Source organism: Babylonia areolata, chromosome 14 (genome assembly GCF_041734735.1).
Source record: "Babylonia areolata isolate BAREFJ2019XMU chromosome 14, ASM4173473v1, whole genome shotgun sequence".
NCBI classification, from domain to species: Eukaryota; Metazoa; Mollusca; class Gastropoda; order Neogastropoda; family Buccinidae; genus Babylonia; species Babylonia areolata.
The window spans coordinates 12,607,785-12,634,417 of record NC_134889.1 but is presented as its reverse complement, the minus strand read 5'-3'; the positions used below and the strand labels follow the sequence as shown (position 1 = coordinate 12,634,417).

At 41.5% G+C, this 26,633-nt stretch overlaps 1 protein-coding gene across 3 annotated transcripts in view; it reads left to right on the top strand.

The window, feature by feature from the left end:
- Positions 1-6,823: 6,823 nt before the first annotated feature.
- The window catches only part of LOC143289822 (uncharacterized), a 78,465-nt gene continuing 58,655 nt past the window's right edge, over positions 6,824-26,633 (top strand). The window contains exons 1-3 of one of the 3 annotated variants that reach the window (XM_076598993.1): positions 6,824-6,934; positions 19,157-19,208; positions 25,013-25,078. In XM_076598993.1, the coding sequence (XP_076455108.1) occupies positions 6,857-6,934; positions 19,157-19,208; positions 25,013-25,078 (196 nt within the window). In that variant the 5' untranslated portion in view covers positions 6,824-6,856. Of the gene's footprint in view, positions 6,935-7,497; positions 7,667-14,981; positions 15,100-19,156; positions 19,209-25,012; positions 25,079-26,633 lie in introns of those variants that run through there. The other 2 variants (XM_076598994.1, XM_076598996.1) reach the window with 2 other exon arrangements.

The window sequence follows — 26,633 nt, the reverse complement described above, 5'->3', positions numbered from 1 at the left end:
AATGTCTTCGGGTACACCGGTTCTGGCTATCCAGTGGACGAGAGCTGTGGCACAGGTGGAAGCATGGGCACCTGGAAGAGGAATGGCTTCTGACCATCTGGTGAAGCGACCAATGATGGCGAAGAGGTAAGTGACTTGCTGGCAGTGGCCCAACGAGGTCAACGTGAAGACAGCAGAACCCGACTGTTGGAAGCGGGCGCTTCACCAGTGGCACTCGTGTGTGTCGATGAATTTTGGAAGCCTGACAAGCATGACATTTCTTGCGACATTCGCGTGTGTCCGGTTTCATGCCATGCCACACGAAACGTGTGATGGCCTGTTATGTGCGGCATGCACCTGCATGTGAGAGTCCATCAATTTGATTAAACACCGCGCGAGTCTAAGAGTTTGGCAAAACTGGTTGTGGGACGCCAGTGGATGTATCACACAACAGAGTTGATGTGCCAAACTGGATGTTTTGAAACTTGAGGCTGGTGGTAACTGTGCGATAGGAGCCCATCTCGCCAGACTGTACCTGGGCTTGAGCAAGTTGTTTGAAGTTTCCCACATAGAAAATGCCCTGTTCCTCACAGTTGGAGTTGATGTTGAAGCGTGAAAAGGCATCAGGCACCATATTGAACTTGCCTCTGATGTACTGGATGTCAGTGGTAAACTCAGATATGCAGGAAAGGTGTCTTGTCTGCCAAGGAGAGCTAATATAATAATAATTCATAACTTTTCTATGGCGCGATATCCAGTCCTAATGCTGCTCAATGCGCCTTACACCATCGAGCCAGATAAGAACATAACATAAAACATTACAACAGCTCAATCCAATGCATTCACAGAATGAATAAAAAATAAATAAAAGCATGATCCACCAAACAATAAAAAATACCAAGTAAATAATGCTTAGATTAAAAAGAAATGATGGAGTCTCCCGTCGGACCGACGGATGAGTAGGCAGGCAGGCTTATTTGTCGGTGTGTATCCTCATATGGGAGAAGAGGCCGATTCTGGATGCGTAGCACTTCCCACAGGTGTTGCAAGGGAAAACGTCTCCAGAAGTTGAGACCTGCTTCCTTTACTCACGCTTCTCCTTAATGGCCAGCGTTCTCTTGTTTTCAAACGTCTTTATACCACTAGAGCACAGCGTCCTCCAGCGAGAGCGGTCAAGGGCATCAGTTTCCCAGGAAGCGATGTCTATGTCACAGGAATTGAGGTTTGTCTTCAAGGTGTCCCTGAAGCGCTTGCAGGGTCTTCCAAGTTCACGGTGGCCTTCCTTCAGCTGGCCATACAGTAGCATCTTCGGGATCCTGCTGTCTGTCATGTGGACAACGTGTCCTGTCCAACGTAGCCGGCACTGGATCAACAGGCTTTCGTTGCTGGGCAGGCCGCTCCTCTCTAGGACCTGGAGGTTGGAGACCCTGTCTTGCCACTTTATGCTGAGGATCTTTCGTATGCATCTCTGGTGAAACTGCTCAAGTTGTTGAATGTGACGGCGATACCTCGTCCATGTTTCACAGCAGTACAACAAGGTGGTCAGCACAACAGATCTGTGGGTTTTGATTTTGGTGCTGAGCCTGATGCCTTTGTTGTTCCACAGCCTGTTGTTGAGTCTGCCAAAGGCGGAGCTGGCCTTGGCGATGCGCAGCGTCACTTCTGCATCAAGGGATCCGTTGCTGCATGGGGTGTTGCCCAGGTAGCAAAACTTGTCAACTGACTTGATCTCTGTGTCACTGATCTTGATTGCAGCTGGGGGTGGGGGGTGGGGGGGGCGGGGGGTCGGGGGGAGGCACTGGCGTTCTGTGAGCTAGCTGGTTGGTACATGGATTCGGTCTTGCTGAGGCTGAAGGTGAGTCCGAAGTGCCTGCAGGAGGTTGAGAACCTGTCCATAATGAACTGCATATCTTCATGGGTGTGTGCAGCAAGCGCGCAGTCATCAGCGAAGAGGAACTCTCTCAACAGTGCCTCAAACACCCTGGACTTGGCGTGGAGTCGCCACAAGTTGAAAAGTTTGCCATCTGTGCGAAACTGAATGTAGATGCCCCGAGCTCGGTCTCCTACAGCTCAGAGCCGATGCCAAGGGTTTGTGGCCAGTTTAAAATGTCGTCCCTCAAGAAAGTGTCTGAAATGTTTGATCGCACTACAGGCTGCCAGAAGCTCACGACCAAAAGCGCTGTATTTCTTCTCCATTTCAGAAAGTTTCTGGGGGAAGAAAGTGAGAGGAACCCAGACAAGCATGCACACACACACACACACACACACACACACACACACACACACACACACACACACACACACACACACACACACACACAGCCCCCTCCATCCCCTCACCCCTCCTGCCCACATACACACCGTGACATCGACAGTTTCACCAACGGATGATTGAGAAAACAAGAATTCCGACATTGGAATGTGTGAATTGACCAAACAACATACATCGACCACAGCTGGTAAAAGCGGATGATACATGCTAAGAACTTTCGACCAACGCCAACCAGGCCCAGCGAACCAGTTAGTTAGCACATGACATCTGGAACACACCGTGGAAAAAAAATTGCAACGCCTTTTAGGTTGGTGCGAAGAACTTCCTACTAATCTACGAGAATTTTCTAAACTTCCGATCGTTACATAGATGCCTCAAAACAACGAGTGCAGTTGTTACAACTAATCTACGAGAGTTGTTGGGGTTTTTTTGTTGTTTTTTTAACATCCGATTGTAATGCCTCAAAATGACGCGGAGTGCAATTGTCACAACTAATAAATCTACGATAAAAAATTTTTTAACTTCCGATTGTCACAGAGATGCCTCAAAACGACGAGTGCATTTGTCACACATTTTCATTTTTATCTTCTTTTTTTTTTCTTTTTTTCTTTTTTTTTTTTTAAAGCAGCAGCAGTATTAGGCAGACCTGATGCCATTATTATCGTAACAAGCCACAGTAACTCAGCCAATGGGTCAATGGGGATATCAACTGAAGGAACAGATAAGAAGTGAATAAACTCCTACAACAACAACTACTACTACACTGAACTACTACTACTGCTACTACTACTACTACTACTGCTGCTTCTGCTGCCGCTGCAGCTGCCGTTCCTGCTGTTCCTCCTTCTCCTCCTACGGGTACTAGTAGGTTAAAAACTACTGCTCTTTATCCAAGACTGGTGAAAGGGATTCATTTAAATCTGGAGTTTAGTTAAAAGGGCCACATTGTGACATAATATTACTGGAGTGGGGAGAGTTCCAGTGAATACAAAAAGTTTACGGGGAAAAACAAAACTGCTATATCAGGTGACCCAGCCATGCAGGGGCCGCTTCGCAGCGCCGGCCCTAACGCCATGCGGATTATGGCAGGGAAACCCTGTCTTAGGATCTTTCAAAAAACAAAAACAACTTGAAAAAGTCTCTGCTCCGGAGTGAACGCTTACTCAGTCTGGTCAGTGGCAAAGCCATTCATTGTCAACAGTCAGGGCTTTACTAGCTGGGGAGGAAGGATGGGACAGCACTGTCTTGAACGGCACAGCTGACATGTCAGCGAACACAACAGTCGTGTGGCCCAAGTTAATCCATTGCATGTAGGGTACCTAAATTAATGAAAAATATGCTAAAAGTGGAAATCGCTGCAATATATATATATATATATTTTTTTTTTTTTTTTTTTTTTTCCTGAATATTTCTCTACATGGTTTGTAGAATCTGAAAATCAACCCTAGGACGCACAGGTCTCTGTCCTAGTAGCTGAAAATTAGGTCACATTACGCAATACCCTGTACAAATGACCTACTTTACAAATTATTGCGGGAACATGCAGAAGTTGCACCTCGTTGGAAAGGTCTTGAAAAATTACGTTCAAATCTGTTATCAAACCATATTCATTAGATAAATTACAACAGTAAAAGGCTTATTTGTGTGTCAGTCACCAGTCAACATAAGATTGTCTTGCCTGAGTATTCCTCAGTCAGCTCCTCTAAAGATATCACAGGAAAGTTTCCTGCAATATATTTTCCTTTTGCTGAATATTGTTCTACATGGTTTGTAGAATCTGAAAATCAACCCAAGGACCCACAGGTCACTGTCCTACTAGTTGAAAATTCGGTCACATTACACGATACCTTGTACAAATGACCTACTTTACAAATTCTCAGTTGCGGGACTATACAGAAGTTGCACATCGTTGGAAAAGCCTTGAAAAATTACGTTCAAATCTGTCATCAAATCATATTCATAACATAAATCACAACAGTAGAAGGCTTATTTGTGTGTCAGTCACCAGTAAGCATAAGATCAGTTTGTCCTGGTATTCTCAGTCACTTCCTCCAAAGATAATCACAGGAGAATTTGCATAAGTAACACTGCCGCAGTCACCACATGTAACAGAGCAGGCCAGTCCATGTTTCTTGCAGCTCCACCACCTTGAACCACAGTCTGACTAGCATTTGTATCCACTTACTTAAAGAAAATTGATGTGTCTGGAGCAGGTTGCGGGTCAGCTATGGTCGTCATTTTCACGCCATCCCTTGTCCTCTGGATTCAGGTTGCAGTCACAGTGCACCCATTGCGGTACTTGAAGATATAATCACATATTGTGATACTTGCTGGCGTCACTGGCTGGTGGCAGAGAGTGGACCTGTACGAAGCTGGGTGATTAGACCCACTTTCCGTTGTACAAGATGATGACAATCTCGCCTGCAGACACCACCCCTTCCACTGTTTGGAATGCAATTCAGCAGCTTCCTGAAATATGTTTTCTGCCTTCAGCTCCCTTTGTGTTGGTATACTTTTCCCCATCCCAAACAACCTTGAGGTTGTGCATAATTATGCAATGGCATGCACAAACAGTAATGCCTGGCATATATCCTCTCCAAGTGCCTGCTGTAGCCTCTGGATGACCCACACACGTTGTTTCTTTATCTTTGACTTTGAACCTGATCTGAAAATTTGGGCTACATGGTATCAGAGCAAAATCAGCAGGTTGGTGTCTTCTCTAATGACCACAACAGGATGATCAGCTGTATGTCCGATGGCAGTTTCAACATTTTCAACGATCAGGGCGTCTGCATCAATTTGGCTGTGAAGTGTTGGGTGTCCATTTGCCACAAACATCTCACAAAGCACAGTTATGAGTTTCAGCTTGTTCACAAGGTTTGCCAGAAATTCTCCTTCTTTTTATGATAAAGCGATGTTGGTATTGAAGTTGACTGGTTCAAACAACACACCCTGACCAGCAAAGATGGGCCATGTCTTGTGGACGGATCAGTTCCATAGCCATAAGAAACAATGATGGAGGGCTAAATTCATGTTCCCAGGAATAGACTTCATGTTTTGTGATCCTATTTTATATCACTTCTGTTAAGTTTTGCTGCTGTTTCGATTCCGAAAAAACTGCCTCTGAATCTTCTGTCTGCGAGGTGTTAAACTACAGGTTGAGGATCTTCCAAGAAGCTGTTCTGAGGGTTACCACATTGGTATTTTTGCCTCATCTTAATATCAAAATATCTGCCTCAACGTGTTCAGGAATTTTGTTCTTTTATACGTGCTTTGTAGTGTATGCATCAACTCTATCCCGGAAAACTCCTACGTTTTGAATACAAGATCAGACAACGCGGCTTGTTCAGCATTATTTACCTCCAAATGTTGACATATTTTGAGGGAAGTGTGCAACCTGGCCTAGTTTTTAAGGATCCTCAAAGGACAGGGACGGTTTGGGTTTTTTACGTTGGTAAATCAAGCAGGAATGTTCCTGTGTTCTGAGGCTGGCACTGCAGGCATCATGGTACACAGCATTCCTTACAAAAAGGTCCTCCCTACTTGCTGCCTAAATTCTGTCAGATACTGTTTTTGCCCTGTTGTCATCTCGATCTTTGCAGACTCCTAGAATAGCTGCCTGAAATTCTTCTTGTGGTTTGGTTTTTTACTGGGAAGTTTATGTATTAATTTTTTCTCTGATGATGGACATTAGCAGGGATACCACAAAACAGACAGTGGATCCTTGGATCTTAGGCAGGCTGAACTGACTCGTCTGGATGGCCATCTGTACAGGCGTTTTGTTTCGTCTCTGGATATATCCAAATTGTTTTCACATTTGTAAAGACACGCCAGGCTTTTGTACGTAATCTCTGTCCTGTACACTTTAAAATATCACCACACTGTGTGCAGTGTACCGACTGACAGTCTTAGATCCAGACTCACCTAAATTGGCTGACAATTATCATGGAATTCTTAGCATATGATGCACTTTGCTGCTCTTTCACCTGTAATACACATACATCTTATTGCCCTTTTACTTGTTCAGTTAAAATAAATTGTGATATTGACCTTATGTGTTCTCATATTTTTTATTGACACACACACACACGCACGCACGCACGCACGCACGCACACACACACACACACACACACGACACATTCATATATGCATCCATTAGCCAGACTGAATAATAATCACTGTTTAAAAGTTCACAAGGAAAAATAATCAGTTTTTATCATATTTCCAAATCCAAGCTGATAAAGAAAATAAACTCAGAACTCCAGCAACAAACGTTGTAAACTCGAAACATGGTCAAAGCATTCCTACTAACTTTAACAATTTCGTCACTCATAATTACCTTATCGAGATGTCAAAATATGATTACATAAAATTAATGTTACATGTCGGCTGTGTCATATTTCGTTTGTGTTAAAGAATGAAAACATCAAGTTCAAGAAAGCACGTTACTCTTTCCTAATGTCCAGTTTTCTTCTTCGGGGAGATCCGCCGATTCCGCGGGATTTTGAACTTCTTGGTCGACCACAGTTTTTCAGGGTCGGTTACCAGTTAGTCTACGTCCGTCGGTATATCGTGGCAAGCGCAATGCCAAGATAAGAAGAACTATGCTTTTCAGGGTAGCGGACGCCGCTGTTCTCAGGACTTTGGCGCGCTTGCCGCGAGTTGCATGGCGCATCAGAGCGGTCAGTATTTTAGCAAATCACAGCGTTTGAAAACTTAATAATTTGTTAATTATGACCACATGCCAAACGTTTGTGCGTCCTAGGGTATTTTTCTTGTTATAGATGACTTCATTCTGAGCTATGAGAAGAAAACAAAATTATATTGCAGTGATTTCCATAAAAAAAAAAATTAAAAAAAAAGTTTCAGTAGACTAATGGTAATTTTCGAGGTGAAACTTGTAGGGGGGACTTGTCCCTAGTTTTGCTAAAAATTTTATTTTAATCAGCATTGCAGCAGCGCGCGTTGTTTCCGGCCATGAACTGGCCCACTGAGCGGGCGGTAAATCAGCGGGTAGTCGTTCGCGAGAGAATGACTGAGACCTGACGGTAGCTAGAATATGGTTACAGTAAAAGAGAAGCAGAATGGAGTGATCCCTTAATGCCGTTGTAACAATTATTTTGTCTGTCGGTATAACATGAACATTTCCTCCCAGAGAAATTTAGTCCGGTGTAAAATTCTCTGGCTACAAATCTTGTCTTACACTGGTAGAACCCTCGTGACACGGAAGTAAAATCCGTGCACATGTCAAGGCCAGAGAAGCGAAACGAGGTGGGCTGCACAGCTTGCTTTTCGTGAAATTTGACGTCGTTAAGCTTTACTGGCTCATTATTTCAGTAGACCTACACTGCACCAGAATTAGCAGTCTCCAGAAAGGAACTGCCGTTTTCTGAAGACAAACTTTATGCTGTGAGGTAATGTTTTTGACAGAATGAAGAGTGTGTGGTGTTTTGTCATTCACTGTGCAGATAAGTTTCCGGGTTTGTCGCTTGACATTGACATGTTTGTTTTGGTGTCGAGTAGATAGGCCTGATACTGCGAACGATCCAGTCGAAGCGACCAGCTCAGCGTATGTATTGTAGGGTAGGTATGCCTAATTGCAAACAATACAGTCGAAGCGACCAGCTCAACGTGTGTACTGTAAAGAGAACATGTACGAAAGTCGAAAGGTAGGCAAGTTTTTTTGTCGACGCTTGAAATAGCAGAGGTGCCTGAGGCTAAATCCATAACCCACCGAACGCTGACATGGATTACAGGATCTTTAACGTGCGTATTTGATCTCATGCTTGCGCATGCAAACGAAGGGGGTTCAGGCACTGGCAGGTCTGCACATATGTTGAGCTGGGAGATCGTAAAAATTTCCACCCTTTACCCACCAGGCACCGTCACCGTGATTCGAACCCGAGACCCTCAGATCGAAAGTCCAACGCTTTAACCATTCGGCTATGGCGCCCGTCGTCAGAATGCTTCAAAGTGGGGTGGTACACGAACTGTTCACAATTACGCCTACCAATCCTACTCTTAAAGTGTTAGACAGATATTGAACACATATAGAAATGATACATAGGACTAGGAGTGTCAGATATCAAATTGTTGAACAGGTTGTTAATTTTTCTGTAGTGATGGATTTTTCGTCTAAAATTCTACCTTATTCTGAAATTCCTTTTTTACACCTAAAGAAATCATGTGGATGGAGCCTGATGGGAACTCACCTTTCCCAGAAAGAGCAGTGCAAATCTTACAAAGGAATCCATTGTGGCTGAAGAATAATAGAATGAATACAATACGATACATATGAATGCTACTTATATTTATGTGGGGTGCCCTTCTACAGGAGAAAAATTACACTTTTTCCCAGCTTCCCCATGTTGATTACAAGTTTAAATCTATCAATTCAGCTGGATGTTTTTGAGACAGACATGGTAAAAACACTTCTCTCTCTCTCTCTCTCTCTCTCTCTCTTGTTAGACAGGGAGGGAGACTGTAGGAGACAAAACGAGACAGGACAGGAAGTGCTGATAAACAGAGAAGGGACACGGACAAACCGGCTGTTGACTAACTGGCTGAAACATCAAAGCAAGAAGACAAACTGGACAGTCCATGCAATGACGACAACAGAGCAGAACAAGACGATAGTCAACAAATCACACAACTTCACTTGCACAAACGGACAGCTGACAGTGAAGACACTCACACTAATAGGAATACGAATACACAAGGGGATTCCCCTTCTGCTAAACTTGGCAAGACGGCAAACAGGCCAGCACGGAATACACGGAAAAAAAACCAACAGCTCAAGCATGACACACAGACTGCATGCCACAGACAAGCAGATCGAGTAGTCAGTTGATACACTGAGACAAATGGGGTAAAGAGATAGAAGTGGGGAGGGCAGACAAGGGAGACGGGGGAGCTAAATCATGGAAAAAACTGTCCAAGACGAATAGGACATCACCCGGGCCAGTTGAGTGAACTCAGTTGATGAACAGTTAAATAACTCTGCATGTGTTAACAAAATGAACATTCCAAGCACCAAAACAAAATAAAAATTTCTCAGTTACAATGTAAATGGCTGCCTCCAAAAACTGGACGATAATGATTTCATTGATTATATTCAATTGCATGATATTAGAGTAGGTAAGGGTAATTGCAAACGATCCATTCAAAGTAACCGGCTCAACGTGTGTACTGTAAAGATTACATGTCATATGATAGTTGAACATAGTTCTTTTGTTTTTGAAGGCTTTCTCCGACTGGTTGCATCAGGAAAAGTTTGTCTGCTCATTCTTTTCAACTTTTTGTCAACGTTTGAAATAGCAGGGGTGCCTGAGGGTAAATGCGAATGTGCAAGTCTAAATGTGAACAAGGGTTTTGGGTACATGTAGACAATTAAAACAGAAGCAGGTCTTTAACTCATTAGACATAACATATTATTGGAACATTGCACCAGATTCTTGTATTGTTGGTTTTGATCACACACGCGCACAAACACACAGACATTTAAACACACACACCCCACACCGCACACAAACACACCCTTTTGTGCAGCATCGTTCGCAAATAGACTCACGTCAAAATATCCTATGGTCTAATTGCAAATGACAATATTTTGCAGATTCCTGTCAAAACTGATGTTCTGATCTGTCACCAGTGTGCTTTCTTAAATTCTCCTAGCACTGGTAATGTGCAGTCAACATATCCGATCAAATAAAAGTATTTTAAACTGTGTCGAAGTTCAAGTCCTACAACTTGCTTCTCTTGATTTTAGGATTTTGAGAGTACGTTTAGTAACCTTGGTCGGCAGTGGTGTGCGAAGAGAAGAAATAGCACGGAAATTACCAGAAATAGCTGATGTTTGACTGGTTCTTTGAAATGGATATTCATTAAAAGGTATTTGGAAAAGGTTGAAGCAGACGTTAAATTGTGAAATGCAACCGATAAGAGTGCTTCGAAGTGGGGTGGTATACAAATCGCTCGCAATTACACGCTGTTCACAATTACCCATACCTACCCTATTTGTTTAACGGAAACATTTGTTGTTGCAGAATTTGAATCTGACCTATTCAGCTAATTTCTTTTATTCACTTCCAAGGTTTCTGAATTGTCATGCCATGGTAGGTATTCAGGTGGAGTTGTTGCCATGATCAGGAAAATAATTTCTCCATATATTAAGCACATTTGGGTCACAATGGAAAACACTATAGTGATTAAGTTTAGTCAGACTGTATTCGGAACCGATAAAGACGTTATGTGTATATGTTCTTATATTCCCCCACATGATTTAAACTACTTGAGGACACATCCAGATGGATATGGTATAGAGCTGCTGGAAGCGTGTTATCTTCAGCTTCAAGACATGTATAATGATTTTTATGTTTTGATGTTTGGTGACTTCAATGCCAGAACTTCCAGTGCTAACTACTGCTTTGTGGACACTGATTTTTCAAGTTCACTGGTGCGCACACAGAGTGATTTTTCCAGTGAATCACATGACAACTGCCACATTGCTTTTTGTGATCTATTGGTGGAATTATATAGCATGTTTGATTGCATTATTTTAAATGGACTGATGGAGAAAGGTTTTGATCAAAGTTTTACTTATGTACCTAGTTCGGGATGCAGTGCGTAGATTATTTCATTATTTCTAGTGATCTTTATGTTAGTGTGAATATTGTTTCACAGGGTGTTCATAATGTGTCAGAGTCTGATCACTTGCCGGTAGTTTTGACGCTTGCTGGAAGAAACTGATATGATACAAGAAGAAAAGAAGGAATCAGCAAAGAATTCTGTAATGTTCATGAAAAATGTATGGAAAGCAGAGAAAGAAGCAGAGTTTATCAGTAAATGGAAAAGTAGTGATATTCAGAAGATGCTGCAAACAGCAAGTGACACTCTGGTACATAATACCAGTGAAGCTTTAACCATGTTTGTCAAATGTTTGAATAATGCTGGTAGTTGTATGGTTGCTAAATGTTATTCTGGCAAAGCAAAATGACACTCGGAATGATTTGATGACAAATGTAAAAATGCAAAGAAAAATACCAGAAGAAAATTAAACATTTTTCGAAAACCAAGGGATGCGGCGATAGAGAGGATTATGTTCAAGCAAGAAGATTATATGAAAAAATGAAGAAACGTGAATTTCATAGAGATAAGGCTACTTTTCTCAGCTCAAATTCATTAGATCCAAAAATATTATTGGCAAGAAATAAAAAGTATGGGATGTGGAAAAAATAACAAAAAACTTTTAGCAACAGTATAACGGTTGGTGAATGGTATGAACATTTTAAGAATGTTCTTGGAAATAATACTGATGAATTCAGTCATGAGCTTCCCCAGTTTGATCGGGTTGAAGAGCCAGAGCACATTTTATATACAATTATTACAGAAGAGGAAGTGAAACTTGCCATTAAAAAGCTAATAACAGGCAAAGCAAGTGGTCTTGATGGTGTAAGTGCAGAAATGTTGAAATTAGATGGGGAGGAAATTATTTCCTTTTTAACAAAACTGTTTAATACTATATTTAGTAAGGGTGAGTACCCACAGGAATGGGCAAAAGCTATTGTTATACCAGTCCATAAAAAAGGTGATAAAGAAGATGTAGATAATTTGAGAGGGGTGTCCCTCCTTAGTATTGTATCCAAATGTTACACAACTGTGTTGAATTCGAGGTTATATTTATGGCTAGAAGATAATAGGCAAATCTCTGAATGTCAAGCTGGTTTTCGAAAACATCACTCAACTATAGATCACATTTTTACTCTCTATGCTATAGTACAGAATAGTCTAAACAAAAAAGGTAAAAAAAAAAACCCAACTATATGTTGCTTTTGTGGATTTTAAAGAAAGCTTTTGACTCTGTTCGACATGATAGACTGTTAGAATGTATAAAAAAACAATGGAATAAAATGAAAGTTTTTATGTTCACTTCGAGCTATGTATGATTCTTTAATGTCATGTGTAAGGATAAACTATCAGCTATCAGATTAGTTTGCCTGCCCTTTTGGTGTTCGTCAAGGATGTGTATTAAGCCCCAACTTATTTTCTCTTTTTATAAACCAGTTAGCCGATCATGTATCAAGAAATTGAAAGCATAGTATTCAAATGCTTCCTGGAATTACGGAATTGTTTATATTACTTTTTTGCCGATGATGTTGTTTTGCTCTCATCCACTCCTTCAGCTCTACAAACACAGTTAAACTGTCTAAAGGCTTGCTGTGAAAGCATGAAACTTAGTGTAAATAAAAACAAAACAAAAATTATGGTTTTTCGCAAAGGCAGATTCTTGGGTAAAAGAGAAAAATAGTTTATGAAGGCATACCACTGGAAGTTGTGAACAAATACTGTTATCTTGGTTTTAGTTCCACCACTAAAATCAGTCATAAACGGGGCACTAATCTTTTGGTAACGAAAGGCAGGAAAACACTATTAAGCCTAAACAGAGCATTTCGATCATATGAAGATATGTCGCCCAATGCCTTCTTTAAGATTTTTGATACAAAAATCAAACCAATATTACTTTACTCTTCTGAAATATGGGGAATGCAACGATTGGATCATATCAAAAAGGTTCATATTATGGCATGCAAAAGATTTTTAGCGGTTTCTGTGCGCACACCCAACAAGATGGTGTATGGCGAACTGGGACGTTATCCATTGTACGTGAACTCGTACATAAACTGCCTTAGGTACTGGTTTAAATTTCTGTAAATGGATCAGCAACAGTTACCACGAAAAGCGTACGATATGTTATGGTGTTTAGATGAAAATGGAAAGAACTGCTGGGTTACACAAATAAGAGAAATTTTATGTCAAACTGGTTTCAGTATTGTGTGGCTACAACAATGGATTGGGGATGTTGTTCCTGAATATACTAAAAAAAACGTCTGGTTGACATATTTATTTAAGAATGGTCTGGGGCTATTTAAGATAAAGAGACATATTTACATTATCCAATATTCACATTATCGATCATTTAAGGTTGTCTTTGAGAGAGAAAAATACATAATGAATGCTGGTATTTACTGCTTTAGAGTTGCTCTCTCTCAGATCAGACTTGGTGTACTTCCTCTCAGTAATAATATTTATTGTTATAGCAATTCGAACCAGAAGAGATGCTGCCCCTTTTGTATGTCAAAAACCGAAAGTGAATTGCATTTTCTGTTTGAATGCCCAGTGTATGCAGATTTAAGAATAAAATTTCTAAAACATTGAAAAAAGGTTCCCATTTGCATATTGCTCCAAGCAGACCATGACCCACATAGGCGTAATCTGTCTCAATATATATTTCATTGTATCAAGAAAAGATCTCATAAGATCAATGGTGATTACTGAACAGATGTTTCTACATTAATTTCACACCTTATATATGTTTGTGATGTTGGTGAATGCGTAAGATTAAAATGACACTACAAACATGATGTTAAAATGCTAAGAAATGTCAAATGTACATTATAAGAACATTTAGTAGTAGTAGTAGTAGTAGTAGTAGTAGTAGTAGCAGTAGTAGTATCAACGTGTGTGTGTGTGTGTGTGTGATAAAAAAACAATAATATTAGCAAAGAATAGTGCTGTCAACATGTTTAGCTGTTGTCACATATGGACATTGACATACAGTGCTACCGGGAGTTACCCAACATCCCGGAAGTACAAAAATCTAAAATGATGAGTTTCAGAGAAAAGTTTCTTAAATGGTGTGTTTGGTAGAATGGTGGCACACTTGTGTGTAGTCTCTTCATCTTCCTTGATTGTCCAAATTACCTCAGTTTACTGCAGTTTGGGTAAGAGAGAGAGAGAAGAGAGAGAGAGAGAGAGAAAGAAAATGAAACGAAAATGTTTTAGTTCAGCAGAAAAAGACAGACAGAAAAGCAAAATAAACCAAAAAGTTTTATTCAGATAAAGGCAAGAGACTTTAATTAAAGCTTCAGTATTTTATACTTAGTTTGTTCTTGTTTGTTCAGAGAAAAACCACCTCTTGTGTGTGTGTGTGTGTGTGTGTGTGTGTAGTGCAAATATGTGCTTTCTTCAAGTGAATGCATGTAAATGTTTGCCTGAGTGAGTGCACATATATTTGTTATAATCAGTGATCTTAGTAACATGTTGGTCTGGAGGCTTGGTTATATCCTGTCACGCGCGCACGCGCGCGCGCACACACACACACACACACACACACACACACACACACACACACACACATGCTGGTATTTGTTGACAGCATGCATTCACACATTACACACCCATTTTCTCATGTACACCCATTAAAAATTTAGATATAAAATAAGATGATAGTAAATTATGCAGACAGCACTAAACAAGTGTTGATTGTACACTGAGGATCCTGTATCCTGTTGGACACCTTATTTCCACAAGTGACGAACAAGGAACTACACGCACCACACAACACATGACACGAAATCACTTGTGAATCACTGGTAGAAATGTTTTTTTCTTTCAGGTTTCTTTCAGGTTGAAAGAAAAAAAATTTCTACCAATGATTCACAAGTGATTTCGTGTCATGTGTTGTGTGGTGTGTGTGTGTGTGTGTGTGTTGCATTGTGATCTATATGATGTGTTTGTATGTCTTGTGTGTACACATGCAAACTGGAAATATTTTTAGCGTTCATAATGTGCACCACAGCTATGTAGCAAATGTGTGTCAGGGATAGCTCAGGAAGATCGAAGTGAGGGGTGGTGGGTGGTTGGGCCTTGACATTGACACATCCACCCCCTGCCTAGCTCAGGTCCGGGTTTGGGTTTCAGTTTTGCTCAGGTCCCCGGTTTCAGTTTTTGATCAAGCTGTGCTGGTGCAGATTTGTTCAGCTGTACAGAGAGTACAGGTCATACACAGGTAGGAAGGGTATTATTTGTTTAATAATACATGATTATGCGTGTACATTCTTAAATTTATGTGCATGTGCGCGTGTGAGTGTGTGTGTGTGTGTTATTGATTGTTTTTTTGTTGCAAAATATATTTTAGTTCCACGTATTACTCACTTCAGATATCCCTTAAAATTTCATTGAATGATTTATTTTAGCATTTGATTGAATCCCATTAGATGATTCTGATCTCCAAATTTTTTTAATGGTTACTTTCTTGGCTTCAGATTTTGTTTAGTATTTGTACTCATTATTTTTACCTGCAAAAATATATTTTTTTATCTTTGCGCCCCACCTGATGTGACCTGTCAGTGGCATTACTCCCCAGCACTCCCAAAGTCCCCGACATGATATGACCTGTCAGTGGCATTACTCCCCAGCACTCCCAAAGTCCCCGACATGATGTGACCTGTCAGTGGCATTACTCCCCAGCACTCCCAAAGTCCCCGACATGATATGACCTGTCAGTGGCATTACTCCTCAACACTCCCAAAGTCCCCGACATGATGTGACCTGTCAGTGGCATTACTCCTCAGCACTCCCAAAGTCCCCGACATGATGTGACCTGTCAGTGGCATTACTCCTCAGCACTCCCAGAGTCCCCGACATGATGTGACCTGTCAGTGGCATTACTCCTCAACACTCCCAGAGTCCCTGACATGATGTGACATGTCAGTGGCATTACTCCCCAGCACTCCCAGAGTCCCTGACATGATGTGACCTGTCAGTGGCATTACTCCTCAGCACTCCCAGAGTCCCTGACATGATGTGACATGTCAGTGGCATTACTCCCCAGCACTCCCAAAGTCCCTGACATGATGTGACATGTCAGTGGCATTACTCCCCACCACTCCCAGAGTCCCCGACATGCTGCCACAACAGGCTGATTGGGTTGCATTGTGAGCACCAAGAATTTGAAATTTGAGCACCAAGAGAAATCAACATCATAAGGCACACACACCTGTCAGAGTTGACCCATAGTCCTCCTGGAGTCACTTTTAAGGTGTTCACCTTGACTACAGTCTGTGATGAAAATATTGCTTTCAATAGCTAAAGCCAACAGTTTTTTAATTTCCATTTCCCATTTACCACTCAAGATGGTCAATAGGTTGTTTATTTCCATTTCCCATAACCATTGAAGATGGTCCCCATTCTAGCAGCTGTTTGGGGGATCAGTTAGAAAACAGCAAGTACTGTGAAGAGCTGTCCAGATGAAGTCTGAGTCATATATACTCGGTAACTGTAATAATAGCAGAAATGGAAAACTTTTAACTGATGCTTCTGGACAACCAGAATGTGGAGTCTGACTGGAGGACCCTGCATGAGCTGATCTATAGAACAGCTTCAGAGACCCTGGGACCCATGACCAGAAAGCACAAAGACTGGTTTGATGAAAACTGTGATGAAATCAAGCAGCTTCTGGATGAGAAACGCCGTCTGCATCAAGCCCACCTGAGCAACCCAAAGTCCACATCAAAAAAGGATGCATACAATGACATCCGCAGGACTGTTCAGCAAAAGTTACGCCAGATGCAGGATAAGTGGCTGAGTGACAAAGCTGATGAGATCCAGGGATATGCTGACAGGCACGATATGAAGAGGTTCTATGATGCCTTAAAAGAAGTCTACGGCCCCACATCCTCAGGATCATCCCCCCTCCTCAGTGCAGATGGGAATACCTTGATCACCGAGAAGGAGAACATTCTCGAACGATGGGCTGAGCACTTCAACAGTGTCTTAAATCGCCCTTCCTCCATAAATGATGAAGCCATAGACCGTCTCCCACAAGTCCCCACCAACGAAGCACTGGACGATCCGCCAACACTTCTTGAGACCCAGAAAGCAATCCGTCTGCTATCCAGTGGCAAAGCACCTGGCTCAGACTCCATACCAGCAGAGGTCTACAAGGATGGAGGCACTGTGCTGACTGAGAAGCTTCATCAGCTGTACTCACTCATGTGGAAAGAAGAGACGATCCCCCAGGATTTCAAAGATGCATCTATCATTCACTTGTACAAGCGAAAGGGGAACCGGCAAGCCTGTGATAACCATCGGGGCATTTCCTTGCTCTCCATCGCAGGCAAGATACTTGCCAGGATCCTACTTAACCGCCTCACAGCACACCTTGACCAAGGTCATTTGCCTGAGAGCCAATGTGGATTCCGGAAAGAGCGCGGAACCACTGACATGGTGTTTGCTGCAAGGCAGCTGCAAGAGAAATGTCAGGAGCAAAATGCTGATCTGTTCTCCACCTATGTCGACCTCACTAAGGCCTTCGACACCGTGAGTAGAGAGGGACTGTGGAAGATCATGGCCAAGTACGGATGCCCTCGGAAATTTATTTCCTTGGTCAGCCAATTCCATGAAGGAATGCAGGCTCGAGTCCAGGACAATGGTGAAACATCTGCTCCTTTTGCTGTCACAAATGGTGTCAAGCAAGGCTGTGTCCTGGCTCCAACGCTGTTCAGCCTCATGTTCTCTGCAATGCTTACTGATGCCTTCAGAGATGGCGATGTTGGAATCGGCCTAAAGTACCGAACAGATGGCAAGCTGTTTAACCTCAGAAGGCTTCAAGCAAAAACGAAGGTCATGACAGACATCATCAGAGACTTTTTGTTTGCTGATGATTGTGCCCTCAACGCTGGATCTGAAGCTGACATGCAACTCAGCATCGACAAGTTTGCCACTGCCAGCAGGAACTTCGGCCTTACCATCAGCACGAGGAAAACTAAGTTCTCCATCAGCCAGCCCCAGGGAAACCCTACGTTGAGCCCAACATCACAGTCAACGGTCAGAGACTCAGTGCGGTGGAGCGATTCACATACCTTGGCAGCACACTGTCACGAAATGTGACAATCGACGATGAAGTGAACGTCAGGATTGCAAGAGCAAGCGCAGCTTTTGGTAGACTCAATGCAAATGTCTGGAACAGAAGAGGCATTAGTCTTGAGACCAAGCTAAAGGTCTACAGAGCAGTAGTTCTCCCCACACTACTGTACGCCTGCGAAACTTGGACAGTGTACCAACGACATGCCAAGAAGCTGAACCACTTCCACACAACATGCCTCAGGAAGCTACTGAACATCAAGTGGCAAGACAAGACCCCTGACACAGAGGTGCTCGCAAAAGCCACCCTTCCCAGCATCTTCACCATCCTGATGCAGTCCCAGCTTCGCTGGGCTGGACACATGGCGCGCATGCCAGACCATCGGCTGCCCAAAAGGCTCTTCTATGGCGAGCTGCAACAAGGGAAGAGATCACACGGAGGTCAGAAGAAGTGCTTCAGAGATACTCTGAAAGTCTCTCTGAAAGCGTTTGATATCAACCCTGACTCCTGGGAGGAATCTGCAGTGGACCGTGACAAATGGCGCGCTGCTGTGCACAAAGGCGCCAGGTTGTGCGAGGCCAACAGGATTGCTGCAGCTGTTGAGAAGAGGCAGGCCAGAAAGTCACAGGCAAACAAGCTCCCTGACAATGATATGCCTGTCTTTGTCTGCCCCAACTGTCAGCGAACATTTCGTGCGCAGATTGGACTATTCAGCCATCTGCGCACTCACAGATAGATTCATGAGCATCCTTCCCCCCACCCCACCACCACCCTTCCCCCATCCCCCATCCCCCATCTGGATGACAACGATGGTCATCATCGATCTCGATGGACACACCATTTTGCAATAATTGCAGAAATGGAAAACTTTTAACTGATGCTTTTATTACAGCAATTAAATATTTAAAGCTTTAGTGTGTTTGCTCTCGGTGGGTTGCACAGTTGTTTACACCTGAACAAAAGACAATAGAGTGGACATTCCATTGCTTGCAGCATGTGGACAGTGATCCATGGTAAATGGGATTGTTACTGATGGTCAAACTTCTTTTTTGTCAGCTTGATTGAGAGGAAGATAATGAACTATGGATCATCAGATAGGACCAAATGGCCTCCGACTGTATGCACAAGGAAGAGAATGTGCCTGGTGATAACTGCTCTGTTGTTTACTGCATAGACACTGGTTGTCTGATTCATGTTTCAGTTCCTGGTGAGAACAGCAATGGACAAGTGGCTCTGTGGAGTTATGCTGGCAGGTCAGTGTGTGTATGTGAGAGAGAGAGGAGGGGGGGGGGGGGGTAACATTTACCATACATTGTGGATCAGAATGATTTTTTTTTTCTATAAAATTTTGAGACTTCACATATTTCTCAGACATAATAAAAGGGTTGGCTCAAGCAAATATACCTATAGGAAAACAAATAAATGAACAGAGAAAATAGCGTCTCCCTTTCCCACTTCATATTTTGTTTACTTAGTGTGGCAGGTGCTCTCATTTTGTTTGTATGAATAGTGCAGCTGTAGGCAACAAAGGATAGCTATTGCCAATAGTTTTACAGCGCCCCTGTGGTCCCTGGTTTTTACACAATTCATTTGAAAAAAAAAGACAGCTTATGACAAGTTTTTTCTTTCTCAATCATAAAAGACACTAGAAAAAAGCATCACCATTTCACACTTCAATAATTGTTGTGTACTTTGAATGTAGCAAAATGATTTTAAATACACACACACACACACACACACACACACACACACACACACACACATCAAAGACAACTGGAAAGACAGAAATAATCCAATGGAATTCATAACAAGGTGTGATCAGAGTTGTTATGTTGAACTACCAGTCCTGGAGATTGTGCAATATTAATGACAAGATAATGGGAGAAGCATGAATTAAGCATCTCGGATAGAATCAGATCAGGATAAATGCATCACAGGGCCAATATGGCCATCTTCACAATGGACTTGGGAGAGTGCATGTAAAAAAAAGAAGAAAAAAATCTACTATCAGTGATGGAAAATGGCAGATGGCAGGTAACATTTGATGTCCGCCTTGAATGCTGCGGTTGTCCCTGCTCACACAGCTCCTTCCTCCTGTTGATTCCATTCTGCTGTTGGTTTTACAAAAAAATGAGTTCCTTTGTTAGTCTGTTTTGCAGAATGGAATTACAAAGCCCTTGCTTTATCAATAGTTCTTGCTACTTTATTGTATGTGTCATGATCTTTATATCAAGTAGGTTTGGATCTTCTGCTGGTCTTGCTAGCAGGTGTCAAGAAATTTCCTGGTGGTAAGGCTGGTATTTGGTTGTCAACAATCCCTATGCATTGTAGTGAGGCGGAGGATGATTGTACATCAATCCTCAAAAGGTAATTTCTGAATTTGTAGCATGTGCGTCACACAGCCTGGATCCCTTGATCTATAATCCTTGGTGATGAATCTGGTGGCCTGGTGTTTGACCCTCTTGAGCCTTTCAACATCCTTTTTGAGGTGAGGGTCCTCTCCAGTGTGGAGATGTATGCCATCCAACAGCTTTCTCAAGGGCAATTCCTCCTTTTCTCTGGTTTCGTCTGAGAAAGCTGAGTGAGCAGCTGGCTCTTTTGCAGATGTTTAATATGTGGCTGGTCTATTTCAAGTCATTTGAGATCTGAACTCCCAAGTAGGGGTTTTGTTGTACATGTTTTTATACCACTCTGTTTAGTTGATAGAAGAAGGTGATATGGTCTTGTAAGGAGTGAATTTCCTGATACAGAAGGCTGTCATCCACAAAAAGGCATACTGTTGATTTTGCAGATAGTGGCAGTTTTTTTAATATAGCACAAAAAGGTTAAGGACTGTTCTTTGGGGGACACCTGATAGCACCTCTGTTTCCTCTGTTTTTCTGCCTCAAGAAGCACCCTTGTTTTCCGTCGGGTCAGAAAGTTCTGGATCCATTTATGGATGGGTCCTCTGATCCCACAGTGGTTCAGCTTGTGTAGCAGCCTGTTGTGTTGTACAGTGTCAAAGGCCTTTCTGAAGTCCAATATCACCATGTCTGTTTGGATGTTTACGTTTTCTGATTGGAAGAGGTCTTGCATGGTGGTAAGCAACTGGATTTCGCACAGGTAGCCTGTCCTAAATCCATGGTTTCTATCAGTCAGGATGTTGCATTTTTCAAGGTGCCTATGGAGGTGGCAGCAGATATGTTTTAGCAGTTTGCAAGCTATCAAGTTAAAGGACACTGGTCTGTAGTTTTCTGCTCTGTTCCTGTTGCCTTTCTTGTAGACACCAAAGATGTATGCTGACAGCCAGTCTGTGGGGAGGACTCCAGTAGTTATCAAATGTTTGAATATAATGGTGAGTGACGGGGCAGTGGTGTCCGCTCAGGTTTTCAGGACTCTGGATAGGATTCTGTCTGGGCCGCAAGCCTTGGAGGGGCTTAAATTCTTAAGAGTTTGACATTTCCGTCCGTTGTAATATCAAGGTTGTCAATACTGGGATGGGCTAGACCCTCCATTGGGGGAGGTGGTTTCCATTATCATGAGTGAATACAGACTTGAATTGGCTAAGAATATTTGCCATGTAGTAGCTGTCACTATAAAGGGTGTTTCCATTTTTTAGGGCTGCTACACCTGTGTTGTCTTGGCGCCTAGCTTTGATATATCTCCAGAAGGGCTTTGGGTTTATCTCATTGAAGCTTGTTTCAGTAGTTTCGTTGATGTATTGCCACTGCTTTTCTCAGTGCTGGACAACTCTCTTTCTGAAGGAAGCAGTTGTTAGACCAGTTGTTTGATTTCTTGGCTTTCTTATATGCTCTCTTTTTCTAAGTATTCTCTTGATCTTCTTGTCTATCCAGGGCAAGTTATTCTTTTGTTGTCCTAGGTTAGAAGGAATGTGTTTGTAGCTGATTGTATGGTCCTTTTGAACTGCGCCTAGAGTTCGCTGGTATCAGATCCTGCTTCCTGCATGGACTTCAACCCAGTCTGTAACTGAATCAGGTCAGTATTCAATCATCCCATTTGGCCTTGGAGTACAGGTCATGTTTCCTGGGTTTCTCCTTTACCCTGTGGGGTTGAGTGTCAAGGTCAGTCACAACTGCTTCATGTTCTGAGAGTCCTGCAATGACATGGAGATGTCCATTTGTTGTTGCTGCATGTGATGATCCTGGGTACTGGCAGTTATTTCATTCGATGTCTGGACAGTTGAAATCTCCTACTAAGAGGATCTGTTCTTGCCTATCAGTCCCTGAGATCTTTTGAAGTGTCTGATCCAGTTCATCGAGGTCGACAGTCAGTAGATGGGGCATGCAGAAGCAACCTGTTAATAGGTCTTTATTTTTCTTGAAGTGGGTCTTTACCCAGATCATTTCACAATTTGCATCCGTTTATGGTAACTCAGTTGATGCAAGGCTTTTATGTACTAGGATGAACACTCCTCCCCCAAGCGAACCTCAGTCTTTACGGTAGACTGTATTATCATCTGGAAAGATCTTGCTTGAGTAGACAGATGGCTGCAGCTATGATTTAGTTCTGAATACAACATCTGGTTTGACATACTTAATTTGTGTCATCAGTTCTGTTCTTTTCTTGATTAGTCTTTGACAATTGATGTTTAACACACGGAGATTTTGTTTCTTTGGTCTGATGTTTCTGGTGCTATTGTTTTCTCATTGGGATGAATTTTCTGTTGGGTTCTGTGTAGGACTTGTAGTATTCCTTTCTTGACATGCAGAGGTCTGATTGAAAGATGTTTCACTGGCCTTGGCTAGGGTTGTTTTGCCTTTAGGGCTGCTTGCCTTAAGTGGGCTAAATCTGTGGTGGGGTGAAGTGAATGAAGCAATGCGATCTTCCCCGTGATAAGCTAGGTGAGGAAAGGTTTGCTGAATCCAGGAAGGTAATGTATTACAGTTAATACTGTCGCATTTATGGCTGATCCACTGTATTTTGGAATGGGTCAATAGGTCATAGTCAACTGTACAAAGTTCAGAGCTTGACTTATGGTACCAGATGTTACAGTCGTCACAGGCTACCCCAGCATCTGACCAGGGGACATTACTCTCACACTGTCCACAGGGGAAGGTATTTTTTGGATGAGAGTCAGGGTTGCTATGGATGTCTCATGACAACATGATTGCCATCAGGAGGAGGATGCAACAAATAAAATGTGTAAAATGTCATCGTGAGTCCATTGCAGGTTCATACAGTTTGGTATCAGCAGTCTGCATATATCTTGCAGTTCTTATAACGATATATTTTGCAGTGTTACTTTACCCAGCATACTTAGTTGTTTGCAGATGACTGGTTATTACTCCCTGTTTGTGGCAGTCCAACTAGTAACAATGGATCCTAACACAGGTTGTAGTTAGGCGTTCAAAGGCAGTGACTGTGTAGAAGACAGGTCGCATGAAACTCCTCTTCCTTCTCTTTCTCCATCCGTTCAGTGGGAATTGGTTAGTTCTGACAACTCTTGACTGCTGCACCATCCAAGGCTCACTGTAACAGTCTATACTGACATTCAGTTCTCAGTCAAAATGGCATTCAATTCTGAATCGAAATGGTAGGAGTGGGAAGGCATTTGTACTCACCGCTATGTTGATACAAATTCTGAGGATTCTGGTGATTTTTAATATTCTGTTTTTAGGTTCTCACAGTTAAGGCAGCATTTAAAAACATATTTCAAAGCTTAGAAGTAGATAAGCTGTGTTTCAAAAAGAAAAGACATAATTTTTACGAGAGGAGACTTTTTTGTTACTGGCTTCCTTTCTGGCATATGCACTTCCATGAAGGTAGATGTTAAAACATTTTAGTTACATGTGAAAGACAACTGCAAAGATGGAACTCGTCAAATAAAATTCATGACAAGGTAATAAAGGAAGCATTTTAATATCATGAATAAAGCTACAGTATGTAATTTAAACATTTTTAGTTAGTCAGCCTATGTATATTATGCAATCAGTTGACCTGCCAAAGATATTTCTTAAAGTGTAAAAGTTTGAATATAACACTGTTTGAATTCATTCAGCAAACACATACATGTGCACAATGACACATACTCCCTCTCTCTCTTTGTAGAAGAGTAGTAATTTTGTTGGGGGGTCAGGGATGATGCCTGAATGGTATCCCAATGATTTTGCTGCGAATGACATTTCTTAACAGAACTGATAGTGCCTTTGTTTTTTGTTTTTTCCTTTTTTCTTTTTTAAATTTTATTTTATTTTATTTTTTTGAAGAGGAATCGAATCTGAGTGCATACGTTCACATTAACCTCTTGACTACACTGTTGACGTACGACATACATCATGAAATTTGGGTCATAGTATTTCTGTTCAGTTTGAGCAAGCGTTTCAAAAATTTCAATTCTAAGTTTTCAAGTATATCTACATTTTCATAACCCCATATTCCTGCACCATACAACAAAATAGGAACAATCATAGACTGGTACATGTCCAGAATGATATGTGAAGGTAAATCTTGATTTCTGGCTGACTGAAGTAACGAAAACATAGCTTTTTGGCCCTGTTCATAAATCTTTTTTTTTTTTTTTAGCCTTGTAAAAAGTTCAGTTTCTACTAAATTCGATACCAAGATATTTAAAAGAACCAACAATATCCAAACATGCATCACCAAACTTAAAAACAGGCTTTAGCTTGTTTGTAGAATTGAATATCATCACTTTAGTTTTCTGTACATTGACCACTAGTTTCCATTTTAAACAATATTTGTGAAAAACATTGAGGGACTGCTGTAATCCTCCTTTCGTCTCTGAAAGTAAAATTGTGTCATGTGCATACAACAGTACAAATAGTTGCATGTAATTATCTAACTCTGAAATGTTAACATTCAATAAAAGATCAACACACACACACACAGGGAAAGAACCCCTCCAAAAAAGTTTAAAAAGTATTTGAGTCTTTGTTTTAGATGTTGGTAAAATGATCACCTGATAGGACTCCTATATGTGTGGAGTGAAATTCTAGAGTGAATTTCTATCAAATGTCTAGTTAGGTGTGTAGCAGTTGTGTAAGAATTGTGTACAAGTGACATGAGTGTGAAAGGTAACAGTGAAGAGCTGGACCTACAGGTGTACTGCTGGCTGTTGGCCTCCCTGCACTCCACGCACTGACAGAGGAACAGATTTTGTCAGCAGGTGTGTGTGTCTTCTCTCTCTCTCTCTCTCTCTCTCTCTCTCTCTCTCTCTCTCTCTCTCAAAGATAAGAATAATCAGCAGGATGATGTTGTGCAGACATTCATTGAAAAAATTGTCTGGGGTGATCAATTAATGCAACAATATCATGAAAACATGCATTCTAAAGAAACAACAGAAAAAATACACCATGCAACAAATTTATTGAAATGATACAGATATGTAATTCAACGTTTTCAGTGATTGTTTGCGACAACAAGCAGACTGCATGAAAAAGAACATTTACATTAATTGTTAAAGATCAGAAGAATTGTACGATCAAGAGTGTAGAATAGCGAAATGCAATGTCAGAAGGCTTTTCAGAGTGGCCAGAAGAATGAAAAAGAAAGACGATAATGATAGTTTTTGCAGTGCTGGAAATGATTAGAAAAAAAAATGTTGAGGAGGAAGAAAAAAGAATATAATGATACTCTGTTGATCCAGTCAATTAAGGGCCAGAAAGAATTCTGGAACAACATGAACAAAAGTTGTAATAACAAGAGAGTCAAGGCCTTCAAGACTTAACTTGTGATATGCACTTAATCCAGCAAAGGAATCAAGAAGAAAGAAAAAAGAAATGGATAATCTGGCGCGCACACACACACACACACACACACACACACACACACACACACACAAACAAACAAACACACACAAACACACACACATTTTGATCATGATCTATATGTGTTTTTATTCAATCTAGATCTGTATGTGTGTTTGAAAAAAAAATTTTAAGTGAAATACGGGGAACTTGGGCTGCTTCAGATGGAATTGTTCCATTTCAAACATGCAATTTTCAATTCTATCAATACTCAATCTTGACGAAAAGCAGAAAATATTATTTGGATGAATATATGTTAATAGGCCCACACATAACACTTGATAAGAGGTCGCTTATTCACCCACAAGGTCAGTCAGTGGATGAGATGTTTAAAGTTGAACATAAGGATTTTACTGACCTGAGTAAGACAGATACTATGTCAAACTAACTGCCGAAGCAACATCTTATCTTCAAATTCAACAATACTTGCTTACTATTTCTACTATTTTATGAGAGTAAATAAATAGCAGAGCTGATACACACTTGTTCTTTCAGAACTGTGAAAAAACAACGGGAATCCCCAAACCAAAAGTATGCGATATTCTGCATTTCCAGAACTGTTCCATTTCATTTTATATGGGTTACTTTGTGACATCAGTCAGCTATGGCATGACCTCTTGCATGTTCATTATACCAGCCATGTCAACTGAATGGAGTATACAGCAACAGCTATTGTTAGACAGGCAGCGAGCAACCAAAACAAAACATCCTTTGGCACCTCAAAACATTGCTGTCTGCAAGCAGTTGCTTAGCATATTTGTAGTTAGCTTCTGAATGATATAGAAAACAGTACATTAAAGATTATGTTACTGTTAAAAAAAAACTTCATACATCTTCCAAAGCTAGGTATTGCATGTTTTACAGACTTCCACGCTGGGACTACTATAAATAGACACATGTATGCAGACTGCGACG